This window comes from Orcinus orca, chromosome 14, assembly GCF_937001465.1.
Source record: "Orcinus orca chromosome 14, mOrcOrc1.1, whole genome shotgun sequence".
In the NCBI taxonomy this organism is placed as follows: domain Eukaryota; kingdom Metazoa; phylum Chordata; class Mammalia; order Artiodactyla; family Delphinidae; genus Orcinus; species Orcinus orca.
The window spans coordinates 82,308,913-82,336,384 of NC_064572.1; the positions used below are offsets into that span (position 1 = coordinate 82,308,913).

Here is a 27,472-nt window from a genome sequence, read left to right on the forward strand (position 1 = left end):
TTTGGTTTTGTTTTGTTTTGTTTTGTTTTTGCGGTACGCGGGCCTCTCACTGTCGTGGCCTCTCCCGTTGCGGAGCACAGGCTCCGGACGCGCAGGCTCAGCGGCCATGGCTCACGGGCCCAGCCGCTCCGCGGCATGTGGGATCCTCCCAGACCGGGGCACGAACCCGCGTCCCCTGCATCGGCAGGCGGACTCCCAACCACTGCGCCACCAGGGAAGCCCTATTATTATTTTTTAATAATAAAAAGGATCCTTTAAATGTAAATAGTACCATAATTCATCAAAATACTTTATAATAGTTAACTGCCTCTTAAATATAATCTTATAAACGATGCCTTCTGGAGTTGAAAGTAATGTGGATGCAATCTGTTTAACATTATCTATTTAGAACATGGTAATAGAAGTGGAAAAAATTAACAATCTCCTATGAAGTCTTCTAAAAAAGGAAATCATAACAAGTTTCTGATCAGATAAATGCCGTTCCATTATTAAAATGGGTTAAAAAGAAGTGTAAATAGATTTGAATAGGCATGTCAGTTTCCTGGGTTTTGCCCTTCTCTGCAAACTTGACTCTTTAATAGAGTTAAAACTGAATTCTTGTTTTCTGTCATAAGCAAAAAATTCCTTAACGGCAGCTCAGGAGTGACCTTAATGTCTTGGTGAAACATACTTCTTCACCTTCTGATGGTCGCTTGGTGCTCCAATCTCTAGTATATCTGCTGTCTCACCTTTGCTAATCTTCTCAGGCATCTCCATTAGGAGCACAAGTGTGATGAATCACCGTTCCAGCCACGGGGTCCGTCTTAACTCTCCAAACGCCACCGTTGTGAGGAGCTGCCACCACAGGTTGCCATAGCAACACAGCCTTTGTGACTCGGTAGATGGACCACTCTTAGGCACTGTCCACCTGGCACCTGGTACAGCCAATTATTCTTCCCAAAATTCTATTGCTGGGCTGCCCCTGACCCATTACACTTCATGGGCACTTGATGAATGAGTTTCCGACATATCCAGGCAAAGGGAGATTATTTAAAATCAATTCATGCTCTTCATTATAAATTCAGAGCTGATTAGGGGTCACTGTAGCCACATCCCTGAAGCACTCCTAGGCCTCTCGTCTGACTTGGGCAGCCCTGGGCCACCAGACACTTACTGATCTGGAGGTGACAGAGCCTTTCCCATTGAAGGACTTGGGGCATTTTGACCTTCTTTCGGTAAAAATGGATTGCTAGGGGTTGGCATTGGGCTCGGGTATCTGCCTCTCCTGGCAAATGTTATCCAAATATCATTTAAATGATTTCCAAGCCAACTTCTTCCTCCATTCAACATGCTTATTGATGTTTCCAAAGCTTTTGGACCCCAGCCCAGGTCTTATGGAAAAATACTCCTGCTTATATTCATCCAACTAAACATGAACCAGTCTCATCACGCATGTCATGATATCCTCGCCTTCAGAAGAACCATACGGTCGCCTTTTTCCAAAAATGTGTCCAACGCTAGAGCAAGGGATGATGAAGAGCTTACCTCCACCCATCCAAATCCGAAATGATATTTCGAAATTTTCTCCTCCCCAGATATCCATGCCACTGTCACACTGTCCAAGTTCAATGAAATCGTTTCTCTTTATGGCAAACGACCCTCCAGCAATGGTCGGTGACTTTACTGGCGTCGTAGCTCCCTCCAGGCCTCCGAGCTTGGAAAAGGGAGCACGACCCCATCTGAAATGCAGCCCCCAGTTGAATCCCCCTCACAACACGGGAGGAGCTATAGGCGAGGGTCAGCACTGGTGGTGCTGGTCACCAGGCATACTACCGTCCACTAGTCCTCCTGGATGACGGCCAGCGAGGAGCCGGCCACGTCACAGCCGCTCTGATGATTCTGCCTCAAATCAATCTCCCACGCTTTGTATTTTTTATGACTTTAATTTTTCCGAGGAGGTAGTTTTGGACACATTCATCTAGTTCTCCTTTCAAATCACTGTGCACGAGCATGATGTCCTGAAGAAGCCAGGCAGGCACGTGGTCTAGGAGGCTGTGGACAGGCCAGAGCCAGGCACACAGCCTTCATTGCAGAAGCAAATAGCAACAGCAGCCGCTGGCAAATCCACTGAGTCAGACTTGTCTGGACATGTGCTGCCCTCCCCGTATCAGCTACATCTCTGTGGCAGCCAAGCCCTGACTCAGAAGCATATTGAAGGCATGTTTCTGATACCGCAGGTCTCTCAATGCCTGATCACTTTCATTAAAAATCATACCCAGGGCTTCCTTGGTGGCGCAGCGGTTGAGAATCTGCCTGTTAATGCGGGGGACACGGGTTCGAGACCTGGTCTGGGAGGATCCCACATGCCGCGGAGCAGCTAGGCCTGTGTGCCACACACTGAGCCTGTGCATCTGGAGCCTGTGCTCCGCAACAAGAGAGGCCGCGATAGTGAGAGGTCTGTGCACCATGATGAAGAGTGGCCCCCTCTTGCCACAACTAGAGAAAGCCCTCGCACAGAAACGAAGACCCAACACAGCAAAAATAAATAAATAAATTAATAAACTCCTACCCCTAACATCTTCTTTAAAAAAGAAAACATCATACCCAATGCAGAAGAGAATTTCACAGTGTCTTTTTCTGGATCTTCAACATGGTTCTCTCTCACATCGTCAATGTTGTTTGCTTTTAACTGTGATTCTAATACTCCACTTGGACCTCGAGTGAAACAGGGATAGAATTTGGGGAGGAAATAGTCCATGGAGCCCAGACACCTTGATGAGCACATTCTTAAGTGGCTGTCGGTTCACTGAAGTTGAAATAAACAAAAAGCAAAACTGTCCAGTTCCCAGGTGTAAAAGAACGTCCGCAACAGATATATCGCACGGTGACACTTCCCACTGTGGACCCAGCATAGCTGCAGGGCTGCACTTCCCACTGTAGACCCAGCATAGCTGAAGGGCTGCACTTCCCACTGTAGACCCGGCATAGCTGCAGGGCTGCTTTCAACTTCCTGGAGCAGGTGCTGGAGCCATAAGCTGGTGCTGGAGGCTGGGTGTGAACCGGCGTGAGAGTGAGAAACTCTGGGGATGCAGTCGTGGGTTGGGGGCCACACTTCCGGAGCCTGACCTCCAGGACCCTGGCTCCATACTGGAACCATGTGGGGGACTTTTACGTCTCACTGATGCCTCCCCCTCCCCCCGAGACCAACTGAATCAGAATCAGGAGTCTGGGCTCCATTCTGGCCTCATCTACTCCTGTCCCACACCCAGCTCAGAGTGACCGTCTAAAACATCAATCTGATCATCCCACAACCCCCTCCCGAAACTTCCAGTGGTTTCTCACTGTACTCGGGACAAAAATCATGTCCTTGTCAAGGCCTGAAGTCCCTCCGAGTTCTGTTCTCCACCGGCCTGGCCCTCTCACTCACTCACAGGATGCGGTCCAGCTACTCACCACCGTGAACTTACCAGAGCACCACTGACACATTTACTGTGCCTCTCGACTCCCCCTGGTTATTATGTTTCACTTTGATTAAAAACACAGGTGCACATATTCCTTATTTCAGGTGTTCTCTAGGGGCAGAGGCAGCCAATTATCCCATTACAGAAATCATGTACCTGGAATAATAATTATGCCTCAGAGGGATCCAATTGCATCACTTGCATAAAGTCAAAGCATTTAGATTGCTCTTAAGGAAATCAGGCGTGCACAAGAATGACTGACTTGTTATCAGGGGAGCTACTAGCTCTGCGTGGAAATTCTACCAATTGAGATCAAGAGCACGGGTGTGGGAATGATGGATCCCTTGGAAATATGTTTAGTCTGAGATGCCGTGCGGGACTCCGGTGGGGAAGTCCAGTGCACGGTTAGTTGGATGATTTTGAAGAAGGAGGGAGAGTTCTAGGATGGAGACAAAGTTGGGGAAGCACCAAGATTTAGGAGGTAGGGGCTTCCCTGGTGGTGCAGTGGTTGAGAGTCTGCCTGTCAATGTAGGGGACATGGGTTCGAGCCCTGGTCTGGGAAGATCCCACATGCCGTGGAGCAACTAAGCCCGTGAGCCACAACTGCTGAGCCTGTGCGTCTGGAGCCTGTGCTCTGCAACAAGAGAGGCCGCGATAGTGAGAGGCCCGTGCACCGCGATGAAGAGTGGCCCCCGCTCGTCGCAACTAGAGAAAGCCCTCGCACAGAAACGAAGACACAACACAGAAAAAATAAATAAATAAATAAATAAAAATTAAAAAAAAAAAAAAAGATTTAGGAGGTGGTTCAAACTATCTGAGCAAAGAGATCACCCAGCAACTGGGTGTTCAGTGACCGTTTCTGGGGCAGGTGGAGGGAGAGAAGGATGGAGACGAAGAGAAGATGCAGAGAAAGGGACAGGGAGAACAAAACCAAGGAGTGGAGGTTTCAAGAAAGAGAGGCAGTGTGTCCAAAAGGACGAGTAAGATGAGGCCATCTCAATAACCCAGGCTGGGGGAGTGAGGGGTCTGCAGGGACTGGATCAGATATGGTTTCATTAGCAAGATGGAGGTGGAGGTTGGAGCACAGAAGACAGAGCTATAAGTGGGAAACTAGGAAGGGCCTCGACCGGTGGAGGAGAAGTGGCTGCCCCCCTTTGCACACTAAATAAAATTTAAAACATAAAAAAGAAAGGCTGGTGTCCCTGTTTCCCAGCTCCTCCCTGGCCCACAGTCCTCTTCTTCCAACCTCTCAGAGCATGGTGTGCATGCATGTGCTGTGTTTAAGTCACTTTGCTTTCAGATTCTTGCCTTTCATTTATTTAAGACAAAAAAATGTTTAAATGCATCCCGTATTAGTCAGGGTTCTCCAAGGAAATGAAACCAAATGTATTAAGAGATTTATTTTAAGAAATTAGCTCATGTGATCACGGGGGCTAGCAAGTCTGAGATTCATACGGCTGGCAGGCCGGAAACTCAGGCAGGAGTTGGTGTCACAGTCTTGAGAGAGAATTTCTTCTTCTCCGGGAAACTTCGATTTTTGCTCTTAAGTCCTCCCACTGATTGGATGAGCACTCCCTGCCATTATCTCCTTTATTTGCAGTCATCTGATTGTAGATGTGAACCACGTCTACTTCCCGGCAACACCTAGATTAGCGTTTGATTAAATATCTGACCGATGCATAAAACTAACCATCTCACCTCCTAAACGATGCAAACTGCTGGTCTCCTACTCCAGCAGGACCAATGACGGAGTGTCGTGTCCATTTAATAAAATATCAGAAAATGGAAGGAGGACGTGGGGGTCCTCCTACAGCCCCTCAAATAAGACACGAAAATTGGAAGAAGCTGTAACTCTGCTTTCTCAGAGGATGATTTCCAGTTTCTTCGGAATTCCCCCACATGGCCTGTAAGATAGAAGGAACCGTCTTACTATGGATGCAACAGTGTAGTCTCAGAGGACTTCTCCAGGAGTTAACAAGCAGTGCCTTTACAACGACAAACAGTCGGGGAGCTGATAAAATGCTCTCTCCCACACTCCGCTCTTCCAGTGTATTTAGCAAGACTAAATCGGTCCTCCAAGCTTGCTGGTTTTTTCCTCCCTTCTTCTCATGTTAACCTGTCAGCTACGTGAGCGGATGATCCTCGAGGGCCACACCTCTTCTGCCACAAGGGAAGTGAGGGTCCCCGAGACACCCACACAGCCACCTCTGACGATGCTCTTTGTCCCAACAGAATACCCCCAACCCGAAGTGAATCCGACTGCAGGATCGGTCTGCACTGCAAGTCACTTGCTTTATAGATGGGATGGAGGGCTCAGGGGATGGATGGGGGATCCCTGGGACTCCTGCCTGCCCACTCCTTGCCAGTGCCGTTGCCGCCTTTAGCTTTCTGAAGCTCTTACGACTCTTAAACTGGTACGTCCACAGTGAGCAACACCCTTAAAAACTGTGGTTATAAACCTACCTGAGAAGCGAATCAACATCTCTCCAACTGACCAATAAGGCTCAGATCACTGAGATAAAGTGTGGCTCTGCTAGACCAGGGATTTCCATCTGGGGGTCCAGGGGCCCCTTGGGTTCTATGAACTTGAATGGGGGGAAAATGCTCCTTTTTTTTCACTATCTTCTCAAATGCAGCATTCCTTCAGTTATGAATGTAGGTGACACTCCAGAGTGGTGGTCTCAGCACCTGTGCCTTTGTCACCAACGGTGATCACAGATATTTCCACGTCTCACCACAGTCGTAGCAGAACTCTCAAAATAGCATTTTTGTTCATCCCTACTTCAGAATTCCAGCCAGTGTGAGTCACTAGCCGGATCTTGCATTTACTGTGTTAATTATGAAGCGCACATACTACTGTGTCACATTTGTTTTCTCGAATATGTTTATAATTGCATGTCAATCTAATAAGTTTCTATTGTAACCTGATGTCCGTTGTTTTGTGCATTGAAAACCATGATTCTGAGGAATGCATGGCAGAGGAAAGATGCAGAACTTCTGCACTGGATCAATGCTTTTCAAACCACAGCCGTCATGGGTCATAACATCAATTTAGTGGGTGGTGACAGGCATTCTTCTTGAAGAAAAAGGCATAAAGTAGAAACTGTCAGAGCCCATCATGTGTGCTAAAGATGAACTAAACATGTATTACTGTGTGGCCTGCGTGTGCTGGTTCACAAAGCAAAATGCATTTCTTAGTATGCCTGTGCTGGAAGTGTTTGAAAGTCACAGCTCCAGACAGCAACGCTTGCAAGGACAGGGTCACGGCTCTGTGCTGCTCACCCTTGCTTATCGCTCCAGTACCTAGGATGATACTTGGAGTTAACAGGTGCTTGTCAACTATCTATAAAATGGAGAAGTGAAAAATCCAACGAGTAACCACCATACGATGTACATCTCCATCAAAAATGGTTATAAAACCATTCAAGAAATATCTTTTGAGTTTCTACTATGTGCTGGTGGGCACTGGAATTTCAGTAGTAAACAGTTAATGGTTTAGCTTTTAGTGTAGCAGAAGGAAAAATTCTGTTAATTTTGACCACACATACACACACACAAAAGAAAAAAACCTAGTGAGGCTGAGATTTTTAACACATATTTTCTGGGTACGTGCTTGTCCTGAAGACCCGGAGAAGGATTTGAAGTTGAGGCTCATGTGGCTCTTTCGTGGAGAGCCCACTGGACTCTGGTGTGAGAATAACCAAGTTTACACGAGGCTAGAACTCAAGGCCAAGTGTGCCAAGAGCCAGGACATTCCAGCAGGACGCAGGTGTTGGGTGGTTATCAAAGAAATTCCCACAAGCACATGTCTTGGGTTAATCACAACCTTCCTGAACAATGTAAGAATCGTTGACTGCTTAACCACAATCCCCTCCCTCCTAGCTCAGCTGCTACTGTCATCTGGCTGTCTAGCTCCATCTTTTTCTTTTAAGCTCACGTATTACACATTTATTAATTTTTTTTTTTGCGGTACACGGGCCTCTCACTGCCGCGGCCTTTCCCGCTGCGGAGCACAGGCTCCGGATGCACAGGCTCAGCGGCCACGGCCCACGGGCCCAGCCGCTCCGCGGCATGCGGGATCCTCCCGGACCGGGGCACGAACCCGTGTTCCCTGCATCGGCAGGCGGACTCCCAACCACTGCGCCACCAGGGAAGCCCCACATTTATTAATTTTTAAAAAACATTCAAAATACCTAGGCTTATCTAGACATTTTCTATTTCATGAACTCATCATTTCTTTTCTTTACCTTATATCTTCCTTCTGGGATTATTTCCCTTCTTCTTGAAATATATCAATTAGAAGTTCCTTAGTGGGGATCTTCTGGTGGTATCAGGGGCAGGTATCAGAGGCACCTACGGTGTAAATTTTAAGGAAACACTCACTCTGAGGTGCTAATTCTAAACTGTCACGGCCCTGAAAGTGAGCACCTCCTTAAATTCCAATGCCCCCTGGCATCTCACTTGCCTCACCCTCGTCCCAGCCCTGGAGGTAAACTTCCTGTTTTTATTTATCTAAATGTATTTATTTCACTCTTATTCTTGAAAGGTAGTTTCACTGGCCATACAAAGTTAACAATTATTTTCCTTCATTTATCTGAAGACAGTATTCCACTGTCTTTTGGTTTCCATTGTTGTTATTGAGAAATCTGTTCCTCATATAATAGTTTTCATTTTGTAAGTAATTTGTCTTTTTTCTCAGGCTGCTCTAAACCATTCTATTTGACTTTGGTGTTCTGCTGCTTAAGTAGATGTATCTAGATGTGGATTCCTTTTAGTTAATCAGCTTAGTTTTGAAGGGCTTACTGATCTGAGAAATCCCCCCATTATCTGTGGAAAATGCTTAGCAATTATCTCACTGAGTAGTGACTTTTCCCCAATCTCTCCATTACCTCTTCTAGAACTTCAAATATATGTTGACCCATCATACTTGACCTTGCATTCCTCCTAACTTCTTCACGTTTTCATCTCATTTTGTCTCTGTGATGGTTTCTGAGTAATTTCTTTAGCTCTGTCTTCCAGTTTCTAACTCCCTCTTCTGCTCCATCTATCCTGGTCTTGAGCCTCTTTGTTGTCTTCTTAATTTCTGTCACTATAGTTTCAATGTCCAAAACTTACACCTGCTCCTGGTCACCTTTTATATTCTTCTGCTCCTTACTCAGGTTTACCATGCCCTCTATATTTCTTCAACAATGTTTAGCATACTTACTGTATACTCTGGACTTGAGAATTTCATTATTCAAAATCACTGTAGGCCTGCTTTTCATTTGCTGTTTTGTCTGACTGTTGCTCAGATAAACAGAACTTACATAGGAGATTAAAGAAAAAACTAAAGCAGGAAAGGGACTCAAGATTTCTTGGGGGAAGGCACATGTTTCAAGAGGTGTTTGGGAAAGACTTCACTGAGAAGATGCCATTTAAGCAAAAACTTGAAGATGATGAGGCAGTGGGCATTGCTAATATATAAGGGAACAGCAGGTGCAAAGGCCCTGAGATGGGGGGGTGGGTCTGGCATCTCTAAGGCTGGAGTAGAGGAGTGAGAGGGAAAGTGGTGTGAGGGCAGGAAGGCAGGATGGTAAGAGGAGGCCAGACCGTGAAGACCCTGTGGATCATGGTAAATACATTGACCTTTACTCCGTGTGAGGTGGGAGCCACCAGAGGGCTTGGGGCAGAAGAATGATATGTTATGACTTAGGTTTTAAAAGAATCACTCTGGCTGTTGGGTTGAGAAATGGCTGGAAGCGGGGCAGAAGCTGGGAGAGCAGTCTGTAGCAAGCACGGCTAGAAGCGAGTTGATATTCGTCCATCAGATCTGGAAATATTTGGAAAAGAAGCACTAGGGGGGTGAACTGGGGAATTGGTTGGGGTGCGAGAGAAAGAGGGAATCAGGTTGAACGACTCCAGGATTTTTAGCCAGAGCAACCAGAACGACGGAATCTCCCCCAGGCTGATGTGGGGAAAACTGTAGCAGAGGCAGGGGGGTGAGGAGAGATCGGGGCTCAGCTGGCTGCGTCCGAGCTGCCCAGGCAACTTCTAAGTGGGGCTCTCCGGTAGGCAGAGGGGTGGACAGTCTGAGATCAGGGGAGAGGTCTGGGCACAGACACAAATTTTGGAGTCGTCGATGCAGTGAGATGAGTAGAGATAGAACAGGGAAGGGGTCGAAGACCCGAGTCCTGCCCCCAGGCCCCACTCTCAACAATGAGTGCGTGATCCAGTGATAACGCCTGGACTTCGGGGTGGTCTTTTCAGATCACTCAAAGATCGTTCACATCTGCTGACTTGAAGGACACCCGGGTGAATCATTTTTATGTGGCTGACGACAAAGGCGCCACAATCCAGTTCTGAGCCATGTGCCCAACCCCCCCGGGGCCAACCTTGCCAAGTCGACTCGGGGCTGATCCTGGCTGTGCCGTCGCACCCGCTAACCCTCCTCACACACTCTCTTTCCCGCTCTGAAGAGCTCTTCCCCATTCCGGCAACGGACAAGTGCCGCCTCATTCAGAAACAAGATCACAAGTCGCCTCGTGGACTAGTTGATGTTTAGGGGCTACAAGTATCAGGAAACAGCCCCAATCCAGGTTGGGAAAAGGACGGGGGCATTATGGGCTTCAGCTGTCAAACTACAGACGGGAGGAGAAAGGCCAGGCTAGGATCATGGATCACGTGGCCGTCAACGCCGAGGAGGGGTAGGGCCTTTGAAAAGATACACACCCCGTTCCATTCGTTCCCTGCCTATTTGAAGGGGAAGAGCCAGCGAAACAGGTCTCTCCATAATGCACAAGACTTTCCTGGCCCCGGGGCAGGGAGGTGGCCCTGTTCTCTGGCTACAGCCCCTAGCAGCCTGTTTGCTCTGATTCCTGGTTTGCTTGCCAGCCTCCCCATGCAGACTGTGAACTTCGTAAGGAAAAGGGCCACACCTATTCAGCAGCGTGTGGAGCAGTGCCCGGCAAACAAGAGGTGCTCGGGAGACAGTCTGCAGTGAGGAAATAGACACAGGTTCCTAGATGGAGCGTGTGTGCCAGGGACGCGCAGATGCCTTCTCATTCTCATCTCCGCTCCCAAAACATATCCGTTCAGGCTCCAAGAGGCCAAAGTCATAGCTCCTACCTTCGGTTCTGGAGCAGACCAAATGCTTGTCCAAGCTATTCACCGTCACATAACTGAAACTATGATGCAGTCTAACCTCTGACCTTAAAGGCTAACAAAAGCCAGCCGCCTAGTAGCCCAGCAAGCCTTCGGCCGTGAGGACCCATTAAGATTTGTGGCGAGCTGTCCCGGAGGTTTCTCCTACATCATCCAGGGCACGCCTGGTGACTTTTCATTGTGATTTCCAGGAGTACATGTCTCTCCTAAGAGGGGACGACCTGTGCACATGTGGATATAGAATTTCACGTCTGTAACATATAAGCATCCGTACACACACACACACACACACACACCCCTCAACACAGAAGATGCCTCAGGACCGCTGGTCTCCTGTCTGCAGGGAAAGTATTGAGGCTTCCAACGCTACCTCTGTCTCCATCCCGGTCTCTATGGAAACCTTGAAAACAGACAGGACTAGGCCAGGCTGAGTTATTTGTCTCCTAAATGAGGAGCCATAGCAGAGCCCAGTCCCTGCGGCTACGAGTTAATAAGACAGTGCCTTTCAAATAGACAAGCGCTACACTTCTCTGCCTCTAAACACTGGGCCCACGTAGACCAGGGACAGTCCTTCAAATAGAGCCAAATGTACCTCTGTGTGAATATAGTCTGTGCCAGGACCAAATACAGGCTGATGTCTGCGGAGGAAGAAGTATCAACTAATGTGATATAGCTACTGTTTAATAATAATAATAGAAATGAAATAATAAGAGGTATAATAGTTGAGTACTTACTATCTGTCAGGCACTGCGTGTAATGCTTTACCTAAAATTATCTCCTGTAATCTGCACAAAGATTAATCTCACTACAGTTACATAAACACCGTCAGAGTCCCAAATCCACGGGTGCCCTCCCTCTGCTGGGGGCCCCTGCAGTCTAGTTGTAGCGGGCTGTTGCTTGGGTCTGCTCTGCCCTGCACCATCGCCCTTCTTCTGGTAACTGCACTTTGGTCTTCCTTTGGAAAAGGCTCTTTCCCACTCTGTCTGGGTGGCACTGTTTGAGAGTTGACTGCATCCCAGCTCCAGGGCTGGATGTACAGCCCAGGTCTGGCTGGCCAGCACCTTCCTTAGCCATGCTCACACCAGTTCATGGATGGGTACTTGGCCCTGTGAGCATGTAGGCTTGGAACTGCTAGGCACCTATCTGGGTTGTCTATCGCTGTATTACAAGCCACCCCAAAACTTAGTGGCTTAAAGCAACAACTATGTTATTATCTCTAGTGGTTTTGTGGCTTCGCTGGGATCATCTGGGATGTTCTTCTGTGCCATGTGACGATGCTTGGGCTGTACCCGTCTGTGGGTTCTTCTGGGCTGGAACGTCCAAGATGGTAGTTGATGCTGGCTGTGGGCTGGGAGCTCAGCTGGGGCTGCTGACCAGAGGGTCTCTGTTCCCATCACAGCCTCTGTACATGTCTGGGCTTCACAGTGTGTCAAATCAGCTCCACGAGCAAGTGGTCCAAAGGGACAAGCCCAGTGTGCAAGCACTTATCAAACCTCTGATTGTCATTTCATGACTAGCATATAAACAAAATCATGCAGTATGTAACTTGATGAGCTTGGGTTTTTTTTCACTCACATAATGACCTTGATGTCCACCCAGGTTGTTGAATGTTAACAGTAGTTCGTTCCCTTTTATTACTGGGTAGTGTTCCATGGTATGGATGTATCACAGTGTTTCAATCCATTCATCTGTTGATGGATATTAAGGTCGCTTCCAGTTTTATTACAAACGAAGCTGCTGTGAACATTCATGTACATGTCTTTGTATAACATGTACTTTTGTTTCTCTGGAGTAAACACCTGTGAGTGGAATCGCTGGATTATTTAGTAGGTCTAAGTTTAACTTAAGAAAATATACCAAACTATTTCCATTTTACGTTCGCACTAGTAGGATGCGAGAACTCTAGGTCGACCACATCCTTACCAACATTTAGCATGGCTGGTTTTCTAAATTTTAGTAATTCTCTGACATATGTCATGGTATCTCGTTGTGGTTTCAATTTGCATTTCCCTAATGACTAAGACGTTGATTGCATTTTCATGTCTGTTTTGCCCTCCATATATCTTCTTTGATATATAGAATCCTAATATAAAGCCTAAAACCATAAGACTTGGAGAAGAAAAAAATATTTGTGAGCTCAGGTTAGACCAATATTTCTTAGATACAAAATCAAAAAGTATGATCCACAAAATAGCAAATTGAGAAACTGAACTTCATAAGACTAAAAACCCGTGTTCAGAAGACATTTTAAGAGAATAAAAAGGTTGCCGCTGTTTTTATTTCGTTTTGTAGAAGAGTATGCTGAGTCTCATAAAGATGAAGTGATTGGCCTAAGGTTACTCGCCTGGAACACGAGGATCAGACTTTGAACCAGATTGTGAACCGTTCCAGACTGCATACTCTTCAATGGTTATCCTCTAGTATTTCCTTGCAATGTACCAGCCTCAATTTTCCCTTTAGAAATGGGTGCAACCCTTTAAAGCACTTTCCAGTAACTCAGAGATGGTGAAACACTCTGAAACATTTTCAAAGTCCAAAAAGAGAAGAACAAAGACAGGCATGTTTAGAAAAAATCTCAACAACTTAAATACTCAGAACAGCTCCATCAATAGACTCAACACTGCATCCTCGAAGTCTATGAAATGATCACTCCTTCAGCCTCTTAGGAGGAAATGGTGAGGTGTATTCTAGAAAAATGGTTTCCAGCCAAGACTTCAAAGGTGGTCCTTCCCTCACAGGTGCTCAAGGACCCCGCTGTGTTGGCTTGAAGAGGAGGCTACATCTCCAAGCTGGGGCCATGAGAACTGTCAGGTAAGACTTGGCTGGATGAAGTTTGCGGACTCCCTAACGGCACCAATGGCAAGGCTCACTGGACTGGCGGTAGGAGGAACCAGCCCCTCTCCACCTCCTTCACTTTACTTCTCATCCCTCAGCACAAAGCTTCATCTCATCGTGCTTGCAAAGTCCACACTGAAGGCAACTTCTCTTGGATCATCTTCTAAGTCTGCCAGGCTCAGCCCCACAGGGATGCAGAGTCCAAGATAAATAAAACACATCTTAGCATGTGCTCACCGCAGTCCTCTCCACACAGCTCCTGCACACACGAACCAAGGTTAAAATAAGCACCAAAGGAGATTTTGAAGGGAAAAAGAGGATGCAGATGGGTGCTCAGAGAAGAAGCTGGTAGAAGGGAAAGAAAAGTTAACAACAATTCGCTTAGTCTGGAAGTGTCAGGAGGGACTGTGGAGAAACACAAGTATAATAGGAGGTAAAGGGGCACCATCGTTTCAAAGCACCACTGCTTTTATAGACACCAATATTTTAATCAGTATTACACCATACACAATATAGATGAATTTTCCGTAGATATCTTTCTCTTATAAGAGAATTCACAGTCATTACTAAGCATTTTGTATGTGTCAAGCACTTTCTAAAAATTATTATATTTCATCTTTTAACAGTCTGGAAATGTTGGTATTATGATCCCCATTTAAAAGATGAAAAATTTCAGCTCATAGAGGTTAGGGTCTTAGACTAACTAAGTGGCAAATCTAAATTCAAACTCAACCATTCCACTGTACCTCAGGGAGGTTTCTGTCATGAAATGGATAAAAGTCACTGGTATAAACCAAATTCTCCCGGGGTGGGGGAGGGGAGAGGGGGGTTCATGATTAACATAGAAAAAGGAGGTAGTTTCATGTGAAGAGACCACAGTAGGTAGGAAGGCAGGAGTGGAGGATACAGTGAGGGGTGGCTGAAGGTTGGTGGAGGGGTTTCTGCAGGAAAAGGGAAGCAGGAACTTGGGGGCATAGCAAAGAGTCCCTAGGTCTTTGGTCGGGCTGCCTGCACCTGAGCTGCTGGAGTGGGATAACAGAGTGTGTTATGGGGACTTTTAGCTATGGGCTGGCTCTCTCATGCAATCATTTCAAGCCAGCCGAGGGCACGGCAGGGGGTGGGGGTCCTCTGGGTGCTCAGCAACAGTCAGACTCTCCTGCTCAGGGACCCCAAGTTAGGTCCATTTGCTCCTAGGAACTCTGGTCCAGCTGGTAGCCTCTCTTCAGTCTTCCTGGACTGTGGCTTTTGGCTGAAAACAAACGTGGCACCCAGACTGTCTTGTGGTCACCCCAAAACTACCTGAGCCCCAGGCTCACCTGGGGATCAGCTGGTTCCAAAGCACAGGTAATGCCAGATCTCCCTGCCCTAGAATAACTGACTCCAGGAATTCTGTAACACTGCCAAGACATTTCCATGGGGATTGTGCAAAGTCATGTCTCCAGTTTCTAAAACTGAATCTACCTTTGGTCAGGTTCAGGGTCAGGAGATGAGAAGAGAAATCAGCAGGTTAACAGGATGACCTACATTACCACTCAGGACTGTGCTATTGTCCTTCACAAGACCCTCAAATGATATCCATGTTCAGCCCTTCTGTACCCCAATCCAGAGTTAGAGTCATCTCGAGATTGCACAGTACAGTTTTATACAGAAATTCTTCATTAAAAAAGAAAACCCACAGCCTGAGTTTTGATGGCAGAAATGTGCTATTACAGGTTCAAGAGTTTCTTCTCTTCCTCCCATTTTGTCAGTCAGGAAGGACATTCCACTGGCCATGCAAAGGCTCATCAGTAGATTGAGGGGATTTGGAAAATACAAGCTAATAAGGTGCATCTGTGAATTGGAGTAGCAAGCAAGACGAAAACCAAAGAAATGTGTCATCTGAGCTGGTTCCCTGCACATCCAGTTGTCCCCAAGGCCCTGCTTCCCTCTTCTCCCAAAACAGCATGTCCTCCAGAGCCCTTAAATGTCAGGGGGGAAAGGGACTTCCCCAGATCATAAGCGGGGCTAGCAGGGAGAAAAGGTGGGCGGTGGTACCTGTCTACAGACACTGTTCCTGTAGACCCAACATGGGGGCTATTCCAATTCACAGAGTGTAGTTGACTTGGGGGCTTATACGTGTATTCCCCCCAAACATCCCCCATACAGCACAGGCACGGGGTACACCTGTCAGGGAGACACATTTCCTCGTGGGGCTTGTGGAATCTTATGAATCAGACTCAGAGACAACCTTAGTGCTTGAAGGGAACACAGAGGCCCAATGATGTAAGATGGTTTTATCAAGATCACCTACAAGATGTTGCGAAGACCAGATCACGGGTTCCTGCTCCCAGGCAAGGGCACGGCCAGCAGAGTAGACACACATTCCACACGCACCAGGGTTAGAGCAGTCCACAAGGCTGCAAGAATCACCGTCTTCACAGGGCTGACAGGTTGCTTCTGCAGCCCAGCCATCCTCTTTTTCTGGGAACAACCCGACTGCCCTTTGTAGAACCACCCTCTCCCCCATTCTCCAACCATGTTCTTAAAATGGGCGTGATCCCCTCCCCCCGGCCCTGGAGGTGGACATGTGACCCAGGCCCAGCCACTTGGAGCACTGCATCCCCTGTGCCAAAGACATTGGGTCAGAGATGGGCATGTCCCCCTGTGAAATAATAAGAATATATATTTATATTTATACTTATATTATTTATATTTATATGCGTGTGTCTTTGCTCTCCGTTCCTGCTAATATTTGGTCTATGACCCTGGTTCCTGACACACAGAGTTCCTAAATCCCTTGGAACTTCCTGGGTGAAAGGAGCACCTTTCGTTTTTTTTTTGTTTTTTTTTTTGCAGTACGCAGGCCTCTCACTGCTGTGGCCTCTCCCATTGCGGAACACAGGCTCTGGACGCGCAGGCTCAGCGGCCATGGCTCACGGGCCCAGACGCTCCGCGGCATGTGGGATCTTCCCGGACCGGGGCACGAACCCGTGTCCCCTGCATCGGCAGGCGGACTCTCAACCACTGCGCCACCAGGGAAGCCCCACCTTTCGTTTTTATGAGGTGACTCTGGGTGGGCTTCTGGATGGGGACTGCTCACTGGAAAGATGAAGCCATGATTAGAAGCTTGGGACTTTCAGCCCCACCCCCGATTCTCCACAGAGGGGAGAGGGGCTGGAAGTGGAGTTAATAATTGATCATGCCTATGTGATGAAGCCTCCATAAAAATCACTAAAGCATGGGGTTCAGAGAGCTTCCAGGTCAGTGAGCACATCCACGTGCTAGAAGGGTGGGGCACCCCAACTCCACAGGGACAGGAGCTCTTGTAACCGGGACCCTTCCAGACCTCTCCTTATGTATCTCTTTATCTGGTTGTTTATCTGTATCCTTTATCATGTATTTTGTGATGTAATAAACTGGTGAACATAACTAAATGTTTCCCTGAGTTCTGTGAGCTATTCTAGCAAATTATCAAATAGAAAGAGGAGGCCGTGGGAACCCCAAATTATAGCCAGTCGGTCAGAAGTGCGGAGGACAACCTGGGACTTGTGACTGGCCTCTGAAGTGCGGGCAGTTTTGTGGACTGAGCCTTAACTGCGGGTAGATAGTGTCAGAACTGAACTGAATTGTAAGACATCTAGCTGGTGTCAGAGGATTGGCTGGCATGGGAAAAAAAAACCCACACCTGGAGTCAGAAGTATTCAGTGTGAGGGTAAAGGAAAACAGCGTGTTTTTCCTAGGCACAACCCAAATTTGAAGAACCACTGTCAATCCAAAAAGATTTCTTGGAATTATTAGGGGAAGGAGCTCTCCTCTCCTGTGTTGAGCTGGTAGGATGGTCTGGTACTGCTAAGGCTTATCCCCGACAAAATATGTTGAGAACCCTCCCACCATGAAGCAACTTCAGAGAAAATCGGAGACAAGGTATGAAGAAAGATTTCCCATGACATCATCTGCACCCAGATCCAACTATGCCTGATGTCCACTCACTCCTTGAAGTTTCAGCTGCATCGAATGAATTCCTTCATATCTTAAGCCCATTTCAGTTGTGTTTCTATCACTTGCAATTGAAAGAGCCCTGACTTCTATCATGAGGATGACCCTACGTACCCCCTTCAAATGGAGCTACCCTTGAGAAGCAAAGTCAAGAAGGAACAAATCAAACCCCTTTCCTATACAGGACCTCCACTTACACTCAGACCACTCCCAGCTGTCAGTTCTCTCCTCTTCTCCACCCCATAACCAACGCTACTTCCCCTCCCCTGCTTGCACCTCACTTCAACCCCCAATATCCCAAGTCCTTCTACTTTGCCAGGCCATTTTGAGCAGCCATCCCCGTCTCTGTCCCTTTCCCTCAGAGTCATTTTTGGTGCCAGGAGCCACAACTCTGTGAGGGGCCTCTCTCCTACTCCCTTTCCTGGCCCCAGGGGAACACTTTTCCTTCCTGCATCCCTGCCAGGAGAGAAGAATTAGGCAGAAGCAACATGTAGCATCTTATCGAGCTTTTCTAGGACATAAAAGGAAAAAAAATCCTGAGAAATATAGAATACAGCTTTTTCTTTGGAGGACTGGTAGACAGTGGCAGTTACAAACAAGTTTAGAAGACAGAAGTTCCTTTATTTGAATCGCTTAGAAACAATATTACTTGTTCCCCCAAAAGGTTAGTAAAAAATCACCCAAAATGTGATCTTGGTAACCTCACCTCTTCTTAGAGCTCATGTTCCCCACTGACAGCCAGTTTTGGGGAGGGGCTTAGGCTGTAATTGAGTTAAATGCTTTGAAGAGATTGGATCAGACTCTAAAAGTTGAAATAAAGGTACTCCTTGTTTTCCAGAGTTATCGGTAGGATCTTAGAGGTTCTATGCACTGGGTGTTTGGAGGTGGGGTGGGAAAGAGCAAAGGAAAGGAAAGGAAACTTTAGCAGAGCTTTAGGTCAAATCAGAAGTTACAAACTCGTGCCCACAAACCCCAGCCATTATTTTTATTTGAATTAGTGACCAACATGTAACTCCCATAACAATCCCAATTTCTGGCTTTTCTTGAAAACCTAGCAGAGCTAGTAACTCTGGGCCACCTCTCCGTGTGGTGCTCGGTAATTCCGGGCTGGGAGTACACGCTACAGATGCCCTGTTACCGGCCTGGCACACCCAGCCGCCACCCCGTCCTGCGTCTGAGCTTGAATGAAAGCAAGATGGCGTCTCCTCTCGCAAATCACCGCCTGGGAAGCCGGTTAGGGCACGCGGGTCCTGTGAGGAGTGACCGCAGCCTTTCTGCTGGTAGGAGAAGGGTGGCAGTTGTTACAGCAAGGCCCTGCCTCCCCCCAGACCTCCTTCTCCCTGAGGGTCCCCCCAGCCTCCCAGGAGGCCTGTCCCCTCCACCCCACCCTGCGCCCCGCACGGGCTGGTACAGCCACACTCTCGGGCTTGGAAAGGTAGGCCTGCGTGGGCCCGATTAACCCCAGACCATGCGGAAGAGGGTCTGGGGCTGGCCCAGAGACCACTTTTCCTAAAGAAGGACTTCAAATAGAAGATGGAGATTGGGAAGTCCTAATTCAAATCTTTCTTTAAAGAATCTTAAGGCAAGGAAGCCCCATGACCCTGTGAAACAGCCTATAATCAGAAAATGGGAGGGCTGCATTTCCGCCGGTGGCTCAGTGATGCTGGCTGTTCCCAGGGGCTGGGCGTGAAGGATGCCATTCCTGGGCTGGCACACCCTTTTCATGCCCCTGTGCCTGAGGCTCAGCTTGAAGAAGAGAAAGATGGTGCCTCCTCTCACAAACTGCTGCGTGGCCCCAGGAGCCCCGCTAAGACGGGCGAGGGATTCGCCTTTCAGGGAGTGCGTGGGGATTTGTAGAAATGACTCTCTGACCTGGCCTTGCACTAATACCTAGTTCTCCAGGGGCTCTGGGGTTCAGGAGGGCAACTCCTCGTCGTGTGGAGGCTGGAAATTGGCAAGTGGTGACAGCTACAGGAACCCCTAGAAGAAACTCCCATTTCTCTCGCCTACACTTATTTTCTATTTCCTGATAAATGTTACACCCAGAACTCACGTCAGAAACAAGAATGTAAATCAGCCTCTGGCATTTATGCTGAGTGGGGTGATTGACAGTAACTTAAGTGTGTAAGCTGATAGCGTTAATTTTTCAGTAGATTGACGCATCCCCAGGAGAACACACAGTTTCTTTTCGGGTCACAGCTACTGTCGACCACATTTTTCTTCCCACAGAAGGTACATTTCTTTTTCATGAGGATATTAGGATATAAACGTTACATGAAGCATAGGATACTTGCCGGCTTACGTATATTGTAAAGATACGTAAACAGGCAAGGACTAACACTTAGCTAATTATAACCTTTGGTTGGTTAAACCACGCTGGACAAATCCTCTCTATGTCTGACAGGCACCAGTTGGGACAATTGTCACATCTTTGAATCCATTTCCAATGTACAGAAAAATGCCATGCTTAGCCCCCAAAAGTATAACCAATTAATAAATGGTAGCATAGGCTCCGCTCCTGAGAAAATGATGACTTAGGCTTTCTTCCCACTAGCACAACGGGGAAGTAGAGGGTTTTTTTCGTGAAGACCCTTAAGAGTACAAGAGAATCCTGCCTGAAGACAAGCTTTTGTTTTTGTTTTTGGCGGTACGTGGGCCTCTCACTGTTGTGGCCTCTCCCGTTGCGGAGCACAGGCTCCGGACGCACAGGCTCAGCGGCCATGGCTCACGGGCCCAGCCGCTCCATGGCATGTGGGATCCTCCCGGACCGGGGCACGATCCCACGTCCCCTGCATCGGCAGGTGGACTCTCAACCACTGCGCCACCAGGGAAGCCCTGAAGGCAAGCTTTTAAAATGTTGTAACAGCACCTGGGTTTTTTGTTTTTTGGCTAAAGCTAATGGATTTACTCAGCTCGGTTCAAAGAGACGTGGCCTGAATATGGGTGGGATAGATGGGGGAGATCCATGGCAGCCTTGATGAGTCATGGCCTTGACTTCAGTCCTATCTAACGAGCGGAAAGCAAGGATTGGCTTGGAAGCACCAGAGGGCCTGTTTCCAGAATAAAGCAATCACCAGAGATGTCTGCAGGGAACACGGGCTGGGTGTGGTGGGAGAACACGGCCTACAGATCAGCGTCCACTCTGTGTCCATTGTCTCTGCGGGGCCGGCAAACATTTATTCACCAAATATTTGCTTTTCTGTCTCCAGGCGTATTGCCTTCCTGCTTTTTGAAGTCACAAACCACTACTCCTAACGTCCTCTTTTGTTTTTAGCTGAAGATGACATCCAAGGTGAGGGTTGCAGCCATTTCGGTGACTTAGCTGTCCTGGGCCTCTCCCACGTACATGTGTTATTAAACTTTGGTGTGATTTTCTCCTGTTAATCCATCTCATGGCAATTTAATTCTTAGACCCGCCAGGAGGACCTAGTACAGCAGAGGGGAATTTCCCCCTCCCTGACACCACCAGCTTAGCTGGACCTCCTAGGGGTGGGGTGTGTGTTTTTCCCAGAACATCTTATTCCTCCGCAGTTAGAGGACACCCATCTCCTAATCTCACCACCCCCCCACCCCGTATCCCTTCAGGAAGGCTTCAGATTTACTGGCCTCCTCTCTCCCTCCAGAAATCCACTTACTTGGACCAAGATGTTTACATCCTGTAGACCTTTTTCCACGTGTCCTTCCTGCGTGACTTTGACCTGCAAATTAGCCTAGCGCATCCGTACATTTGACAAGGAATTACCTCACCTGATTTCCTGCACCTGTGAGCTCATGGATGGTCTGTAAGCCACAGCAAACCCACTAGGGCACCACTAAGAACACCCTGAAAGTGCCATTTCCATAAGGACAGAAAGCAGCTCTTGGCAGGAAAGAGGCCTCTACAGGGCCCTCCCCTTTGTCCTGCCACTAACTTTAAACCAGGCAGCCCCATGCTATACTCGTCTCCGGCCCTAGCACACCACTCAAATCTTTTGATCACATGGTACACCTTGCCTAATCTGTTGGTTCTTTCCATAGATCGAAGAAGTAGAAATGAAAACTAAGTAATTAACAGATGACAAGGTCTCTTCCCCAGCTTCCCCTTCAGTAATCTCGTGAACAAACTGTGAAAAAGACAGCATCTAAAGAAAGATCACGAGGAATCGACAAGCCTGCATGCAGTGGGGGAGGGCCACGACTCTGACCCCCCATCTCAATGATTAACTGAGATTACTTCCCTTTTTCCTTTTGAAAACTGTCATGGCCGAGCAAGATCTTCAGAGGTGGTTTCTGGGGGACACCGAGTCCACCATCTCCCCCAGGTTGCCAGCATTCTAATTAAAAGCAACTTTCTGGGCCTCCCTGGTGGCGCAGTGGTTAAGAATCCGCCTGCCAATGCAAGGGACACGGTTTGGAGCCCTGGTCCGGGAAGATCCCACATGCCGCAGAGCAACTAAGCCTGTGAGCCACAACTACTGAGCCTGCGCTCTAGGGCTTGCAAGCCACAACTACTGAGCCCCCGAGCCACAACTACTGAAGCCTGCGTGCCTAGAGCTCATGCTCCACAACAAGAGAGGCCACCACAATGAGAAGCCCGCGTGCTGCAACGAAGAGCAGCCCCCGCTTGCCGCAACTAGAGAAAGCCCATGCACAGTATTGAAGACCCAATGAGCCATAAATAACTATATAAAATAAATAAATTTATATAAAAAAAAAAGATGGAGGGGCTTCCCTGGTGGCGCAGTGTTTGAGAGTCTGCCTGCCGATGCAGGGGACACGGGTTCATGCCCTGGTCCAGGAAGATCCCACATGCCACGGAGCGGCTGGGCCCGTGAGCCATGGCCACTGAGCCTGCACGTCCGGAGCCTGTGCTCCGCAACGGGAGAGGCCACAACAGTGAGAGGCCCACGTACCGCAGAAAAAAAAAAAGGTGGAAAGGCAATGCAAACAAAATAAAATTTTAAAAAAACAATAAAAGCAACTTTCTACCAACATCTGTCCCTCCCCCCACCTCTCTCTTTGATTTTCAAGTGGCAAGCAGCTGGACCAAATTTGGTAACATTTCCTCCCCCGCTGTACCCCTGGCCTCAGCACAGTGCTTGGGGAACAGTAGGCTTCAGTCAATCTGTTAAGTAAATGAGTCAATGAATAGAAATGTTCAGCCCGACTTCAGTTCACTTGCTGTCCTCCAGTTACCTGTGGTCCAGGATTCCTTGCAACCAACAGCGTATCAGGGAGGTGAGGGGGCAGAGATCACTGGGGTCCTCACTAGTGCAGGGCATCAAGGTGGTGAGTTCAGAGCATCTTCCACTCAGTCCTCACATGCATGAGTCAGTTTCCCGGGGTTGCCTTTCTCCGGTTGCAGGTGCGTTTGGCGACCAGCACCAGTGCCCCTGGGTCCACCTGTCATCTGAGCTTCACACTGACTTCCTGTGGGCAGTGTCCACCTCAAGGCTCTGTGTTGCTTGCATCTCACACTCGGGCCCTTCTCTGATACCCAGGAGCCCACCAGCCCTCACACCAGCTTCAGCTTCCTGTCCCTCATGTGGATAACAGCGGGAGGCATCCACCTGCTTCTCAAAGATGCTGGGGGCATGAACCGCCACTGACAACGGCAGCAACCTTGTCTTGGCCTCTCCTTCCTGCATCACCTCCCCGGCTTCCTCACTCCTGTTCCCTGGGATCACCCCCCTAATAAACTCCCTGCACCCAAGTTCTTGACTCAGACATTACTTTCAGGGAACCCCAAACCAAGGCATAGAGTTAGACAAAATATCCCATTGTGGACCCTTTTCTGCTCCAAATTCCCATCTTGCAAACCTTTTAATTATCTATCCTTTTACTAATTGCTATTCCCTCAAAATTTCTGCTTCTCGATACACTGAAAAGAACTTAGGCAAGTTACTGACAATTCCCAGGCCTCACCTGGCCCTCAGTAAAATGGAATAATTACACCGATCTTCCCATTTCACTGCTGTCTTGGGGGACAGCGCTAGGCAAGCTGGTGCTTGAGCAATGCTTTCAAAGGGACCAGAATCGCCAAAATTAGGTTTACAATTAAATCCTAAAGTGTGTCCTCCAGTTTCTTGATTTAAAAAAAAAAAAAGCCTATTTATCTTCCTTTCCTAAGAACTAAAGAATTTTTCCACTCCATTTATTAATAAAACGTTTTTAACATGAACACTTTTATTTATTTATTTATTTTGCAGTACGCGGGCCTCCCACTGCCGTGGCCTCTCCCGTTGCGGAGCACAGGCTCCGGACGCGCAGGCTCAGCAGCCATGGCTCATGGGCCCAGCCGCTCCGCGGCATGTGGGATCTTCCCGGACCGGGGCACGAACCCACGTCCCCTGCATCGGCAGGCGGACTCTCAACCACTGCGCCACCGGGGAAGCTCTTAACATGCACATTTTTAGACAGAAGGTACCACTCTGAAATGTTTCCATTACTTCTCAGCACGAAGCCATGCTCCCGCTCTCTTATATTTCTTGGAATTGCATATGCGGCCTCTGCCGAGCTCTCCGCGGTCCTGGAGCACCCGCAGGGCTCTGCTCAAAACCGAGTCTGACACGTGAGGTCTGGCACGATCCTGCTCTGCTTTCCTCCTTGCCATCATCTGTCTCTCCTCACCTGATTGTTTTCCCTCTCTAACGGGGGATCCTTTTCTAGCTCCTCAAACACAAAACACCTTGTGTCTGTCTGTGCCGTTGTACAAACTGTTCCCTCTCCCCGGAGAGGCCGTTCTTCCTCTTCCTCTCTCGGTCTGCGGGGTGGACTAGTTCATCTTCCAAATCCAGCTGAAGGTCACCTTTCCTGCCCTGCACCACCCCAAGTCATCAAAGAGAATTGACCTGCCTCTAAAACTGCTATCAACCATAAATAAGATGAAAAGACAACCCTCAGAACGGGAGAAAGTATTTGCAAATGAAGCAACTGATGAAGGATTAATCTTCAAAATATACAAGCAGCTCATGCAGCTCAATATCAAAAAAATAAACAACCCAATCCAGAAATGGGCAGAAGGCCTAAATAGACATTTCTCCAAAGAAGACATACAGATGGCCTAGAGGCACATGAAAAGATGCTCAACATCACTAATTATTAGAGAAATGCAAATCAAAAGTACAATGAAATATCACCTCACACCGGTCAGAATGGCCATCATCAAAAAATTCTACAAACAATAAATGCTGGAGAGAGTGTGGAGAAAAGGGAACCCTCTTGCACTGTTGGTGGGAATGTAAATTGATACAGCCACTATGGAGAACAGTATGGAGGTTCCTCCAAAAACTAAAAATAGAATTACCACATGACCCAGCAATCCCACTACTGGGCATATACCCTGAGAAAACCATAATTCAAAAAGAGTCACAGACCACAATGTTCACTGCAGCTCTATTTACAATAGCCAGGACATGGAAGCAACCTAAATGACCATCGACAGACGAATGGATAAAGATGATGTGGTACATATATACAATGGAATATTACTCAGCCATAAAAAGGAACAAAACTGGGTCATTTGTAGAGATGTGGATGGACTTAGGGAGTGTCATACAGAGTGAAGTAAGTCAGAAAGAGAAAAACAAATATCGTATATTAATGCATATATGTGGGAGCTAGAAAAATGGTGTGGATGATCTTATCTGCAAAGCAAAAATAGAGACACAGACAAAGAGAACAAATGTATGGATACCAAGGGGGAAAGGGGGGGTAGGAATTGGGAGATTGGGATTGCCACATATACACTATTGCTACTATGTTTTATAAAACAGACAACTAATGAGAACCTACTGTATAGCACAGGGAACTCTACTCAATGCTCTGTGGTGACCTAAATAGGAAGGAAATCCAGAAAAGAGGGGACATATGTATACGTCGAGCTGATTCACTTTGCTGTGCACCTGAAACAACACTGTAAAGCAACTCTACTCCAATAAAAAGTAATTTTAAAGAAGTAAAATAAAACTGCCGTCAGAGTCCTTTTTTTTCTTTTTTTTTTGGCTCTTGCCTCTCTTTTTCTGCCGGTGCTCTGACCATGAGGCTGCAGTCCCGGTGCCTACCAGGATGGGACCACAGCAGACACTCAATAAAGGCTTTGGACAGCAAAGCTTCTCTTAGGACAAACCTTCATTTCAAGGGAATCCACAATACACTGCTACGGGCAGGAAACAAGATTTCCTTCACGGGAGAAGGTATGATCGTGCCACAGGGTCACTGGAATGGTTGTGTTTCATTTCTGTACAGGATGCCTTTACATCGTAAAACTCCAGGAGGTACGGCGGGTACTTTGATCTCACCCAACCCAAGGCCTCTACCCCAAACCTCTCCTTTCCAGATCCCCCTGGGCTGGTACTTGCTTGGCCAGAGCTCACAACAATCATTGGTCTGTGTTTTCCCACTGGGCAGGGAACCATCTTCGAGGCAGGAACCCTCGTTCTCTCTCTCTCGAGCCCTTACTCAGACCTAAGCAGGCCCAGCGCCTGGAGACAGGCAGGCCCTCACTTGGATTCCCTTTTCATTGTACAGGGTGGTGAGTCCTTGTGAAATTCCTGCATCCGACATCACCGTTGGGGGTGGGTCAGGGATTGTTTTTTGACCAGAGAACGCTTCATGGGCTCAGCTCTTTATAGACTGGCCTTGACTCCTTCTCCACCTTCATTCTCCCTTGCGTGGAGCCTCTTGGGGCCTCTGGGGGGTGGGGGGGGGAGGTGACTGACAGGGAAGGACCTGTGTATTTCTGCATCTCTGGCCTTACAACCCTCAAAAGCACACACATCCCATCTTGATCCCAAATGACCCCTGTTGCATTGATAACACTGAGTGTCAGCACAACAGGCACAGAGAATAGACTAGAAAGTGGCCCTAAGAACCAAACCAAGGGTCTGCATGTGGAGGAAGCCCAGTAGTTGACAGCACGGTGGAGGGAAGCTCTGATCTGAGTGGGAGTCCACATACCATTGTCCAAAGGCTGTAAATCCTAAACAAACAGTCCCACAAGCCAAGCAAACATTTTCGGTTTGCCTTTTTGTACGACAAGTGTGCAGGGTGGGTAAGAGCCCTGCACAGCTTCCCCTGTACAGCCCTTACTAGTGGGTCAACCACCCCGTTAACTTTAATGTGCTCTGACCTCACTCCCTCATTTGCATAATGGAGCTGATAAGAACTTCCCCCAGGGTATTGCCGGGAGTTGCAAATAAAATAATGGCTGTGCAAGTCCTTGGTAAACTACAAAATGGCGTGTAAATGAAAAATTTTTTTATCCAGTATTCCCTTAAAAAGAAGAAAAAAAAAACAAACCCAAAGTTAATAGAATTGATTCCTAGGAAGTGGTTTTCATAAAGCAGAAATGTCCCTTATTTTCTGCGAACCTGCTCCCCCGAGTCAGCCGCAGGCAAGATGTTTGTTTCACCATCTCCTTTCGGATCACTGAAGGGACCCTGCATGCTCATCATCGATGCTGGCTCATTACGGAGGTGAGGACACCGAGTCTAAGCAGAATCAAGTGACTTGCTTGGAGTCAACAAGGCAGCGAGTGACAGTCTGAAATCAAATCTTCTCTCTCTCCTTGTAATGCCCAGGCTCTCTCCTGTGGAGTCAGTGAAGACCCCTCACGGGAGAACAAGCAGGGGCTATTTATTCAGAGGTGGTTATAGGAGGGAGGCAGCCACTATCTCTTGCATTTTGGCAGAGATTCAAAGGCAGGCAGAGGAACAGAAAGCTTTAGGGGAAACAGGGAAGGCTCCAGGTGTGCCCCGATTGGAGGCTGTAGCCCTGGGGAGGCTGGAGGCGGAATAATTAGAAGCTGAGCATCCTATGCGATTGGTTAGGGGACATACTGAACTGTCTCTGGTTAGTTCCAACTTGGAAGCAGGGACAGAAATTAGGGAAGGTGTCAATTATTGATCAAGTCCTGGCCATTTGAGGTAGATCGTTACCAGGGTTATTGTTTGGCTTCCTGAATTATCACAAGAGATGTGAGAGTCAGAATGCTTTCTGACTCCCTGCAAGTCTGACTTAGCGCAGGCTGGTTTCCTGGGCTGGCTGCTGCAGACCGTGGGTCAGAATCCTATTTTTATATATGCTCTGGCTGCCATCGATTT

The 27,472-nt window shown here is 47.8% G+C and overlaps 1 protein-coding gene and 1 pseudogene across 2 annotated transcripts in view; both read right to left on the minus strand.

The window, feature by feature from the left end:
* LOC101289783 (polypeptide N-acetylgalactosaminyltransferase 11-like) lies at window positions 1-2,412 on the minus strand (annotated as a pseudogene).
* Window positions 2,413-5,189: 2,777 nt separating this feature from the next.
* Window positions 5,190-27,472, minus strand: part of CPXM2 (carboxypeptidase X, M14 family member 2) — a 156,100-nt gene continuing 133,817 nt past the window's right edge. Inside the window, exon 14 of one of the 2 annotated variants that reach the window (XM_049696772.1) lies at window positions 5,190-5,344. In XM_049696772.1, the coding sequence (XP_049552729.1) occupies window positions 5,205-5,344 (140 nt within the window). In that variant the 3' untranslated portion in view covers window positions 5,190-5,204. Of the gene's footprint in view, window positions 5,345-13,562; window positions 13,675-27,472 lie in introns of those variants that run through there. The other variant, XM_033420813.2, reaches the window with a different exon arrangement.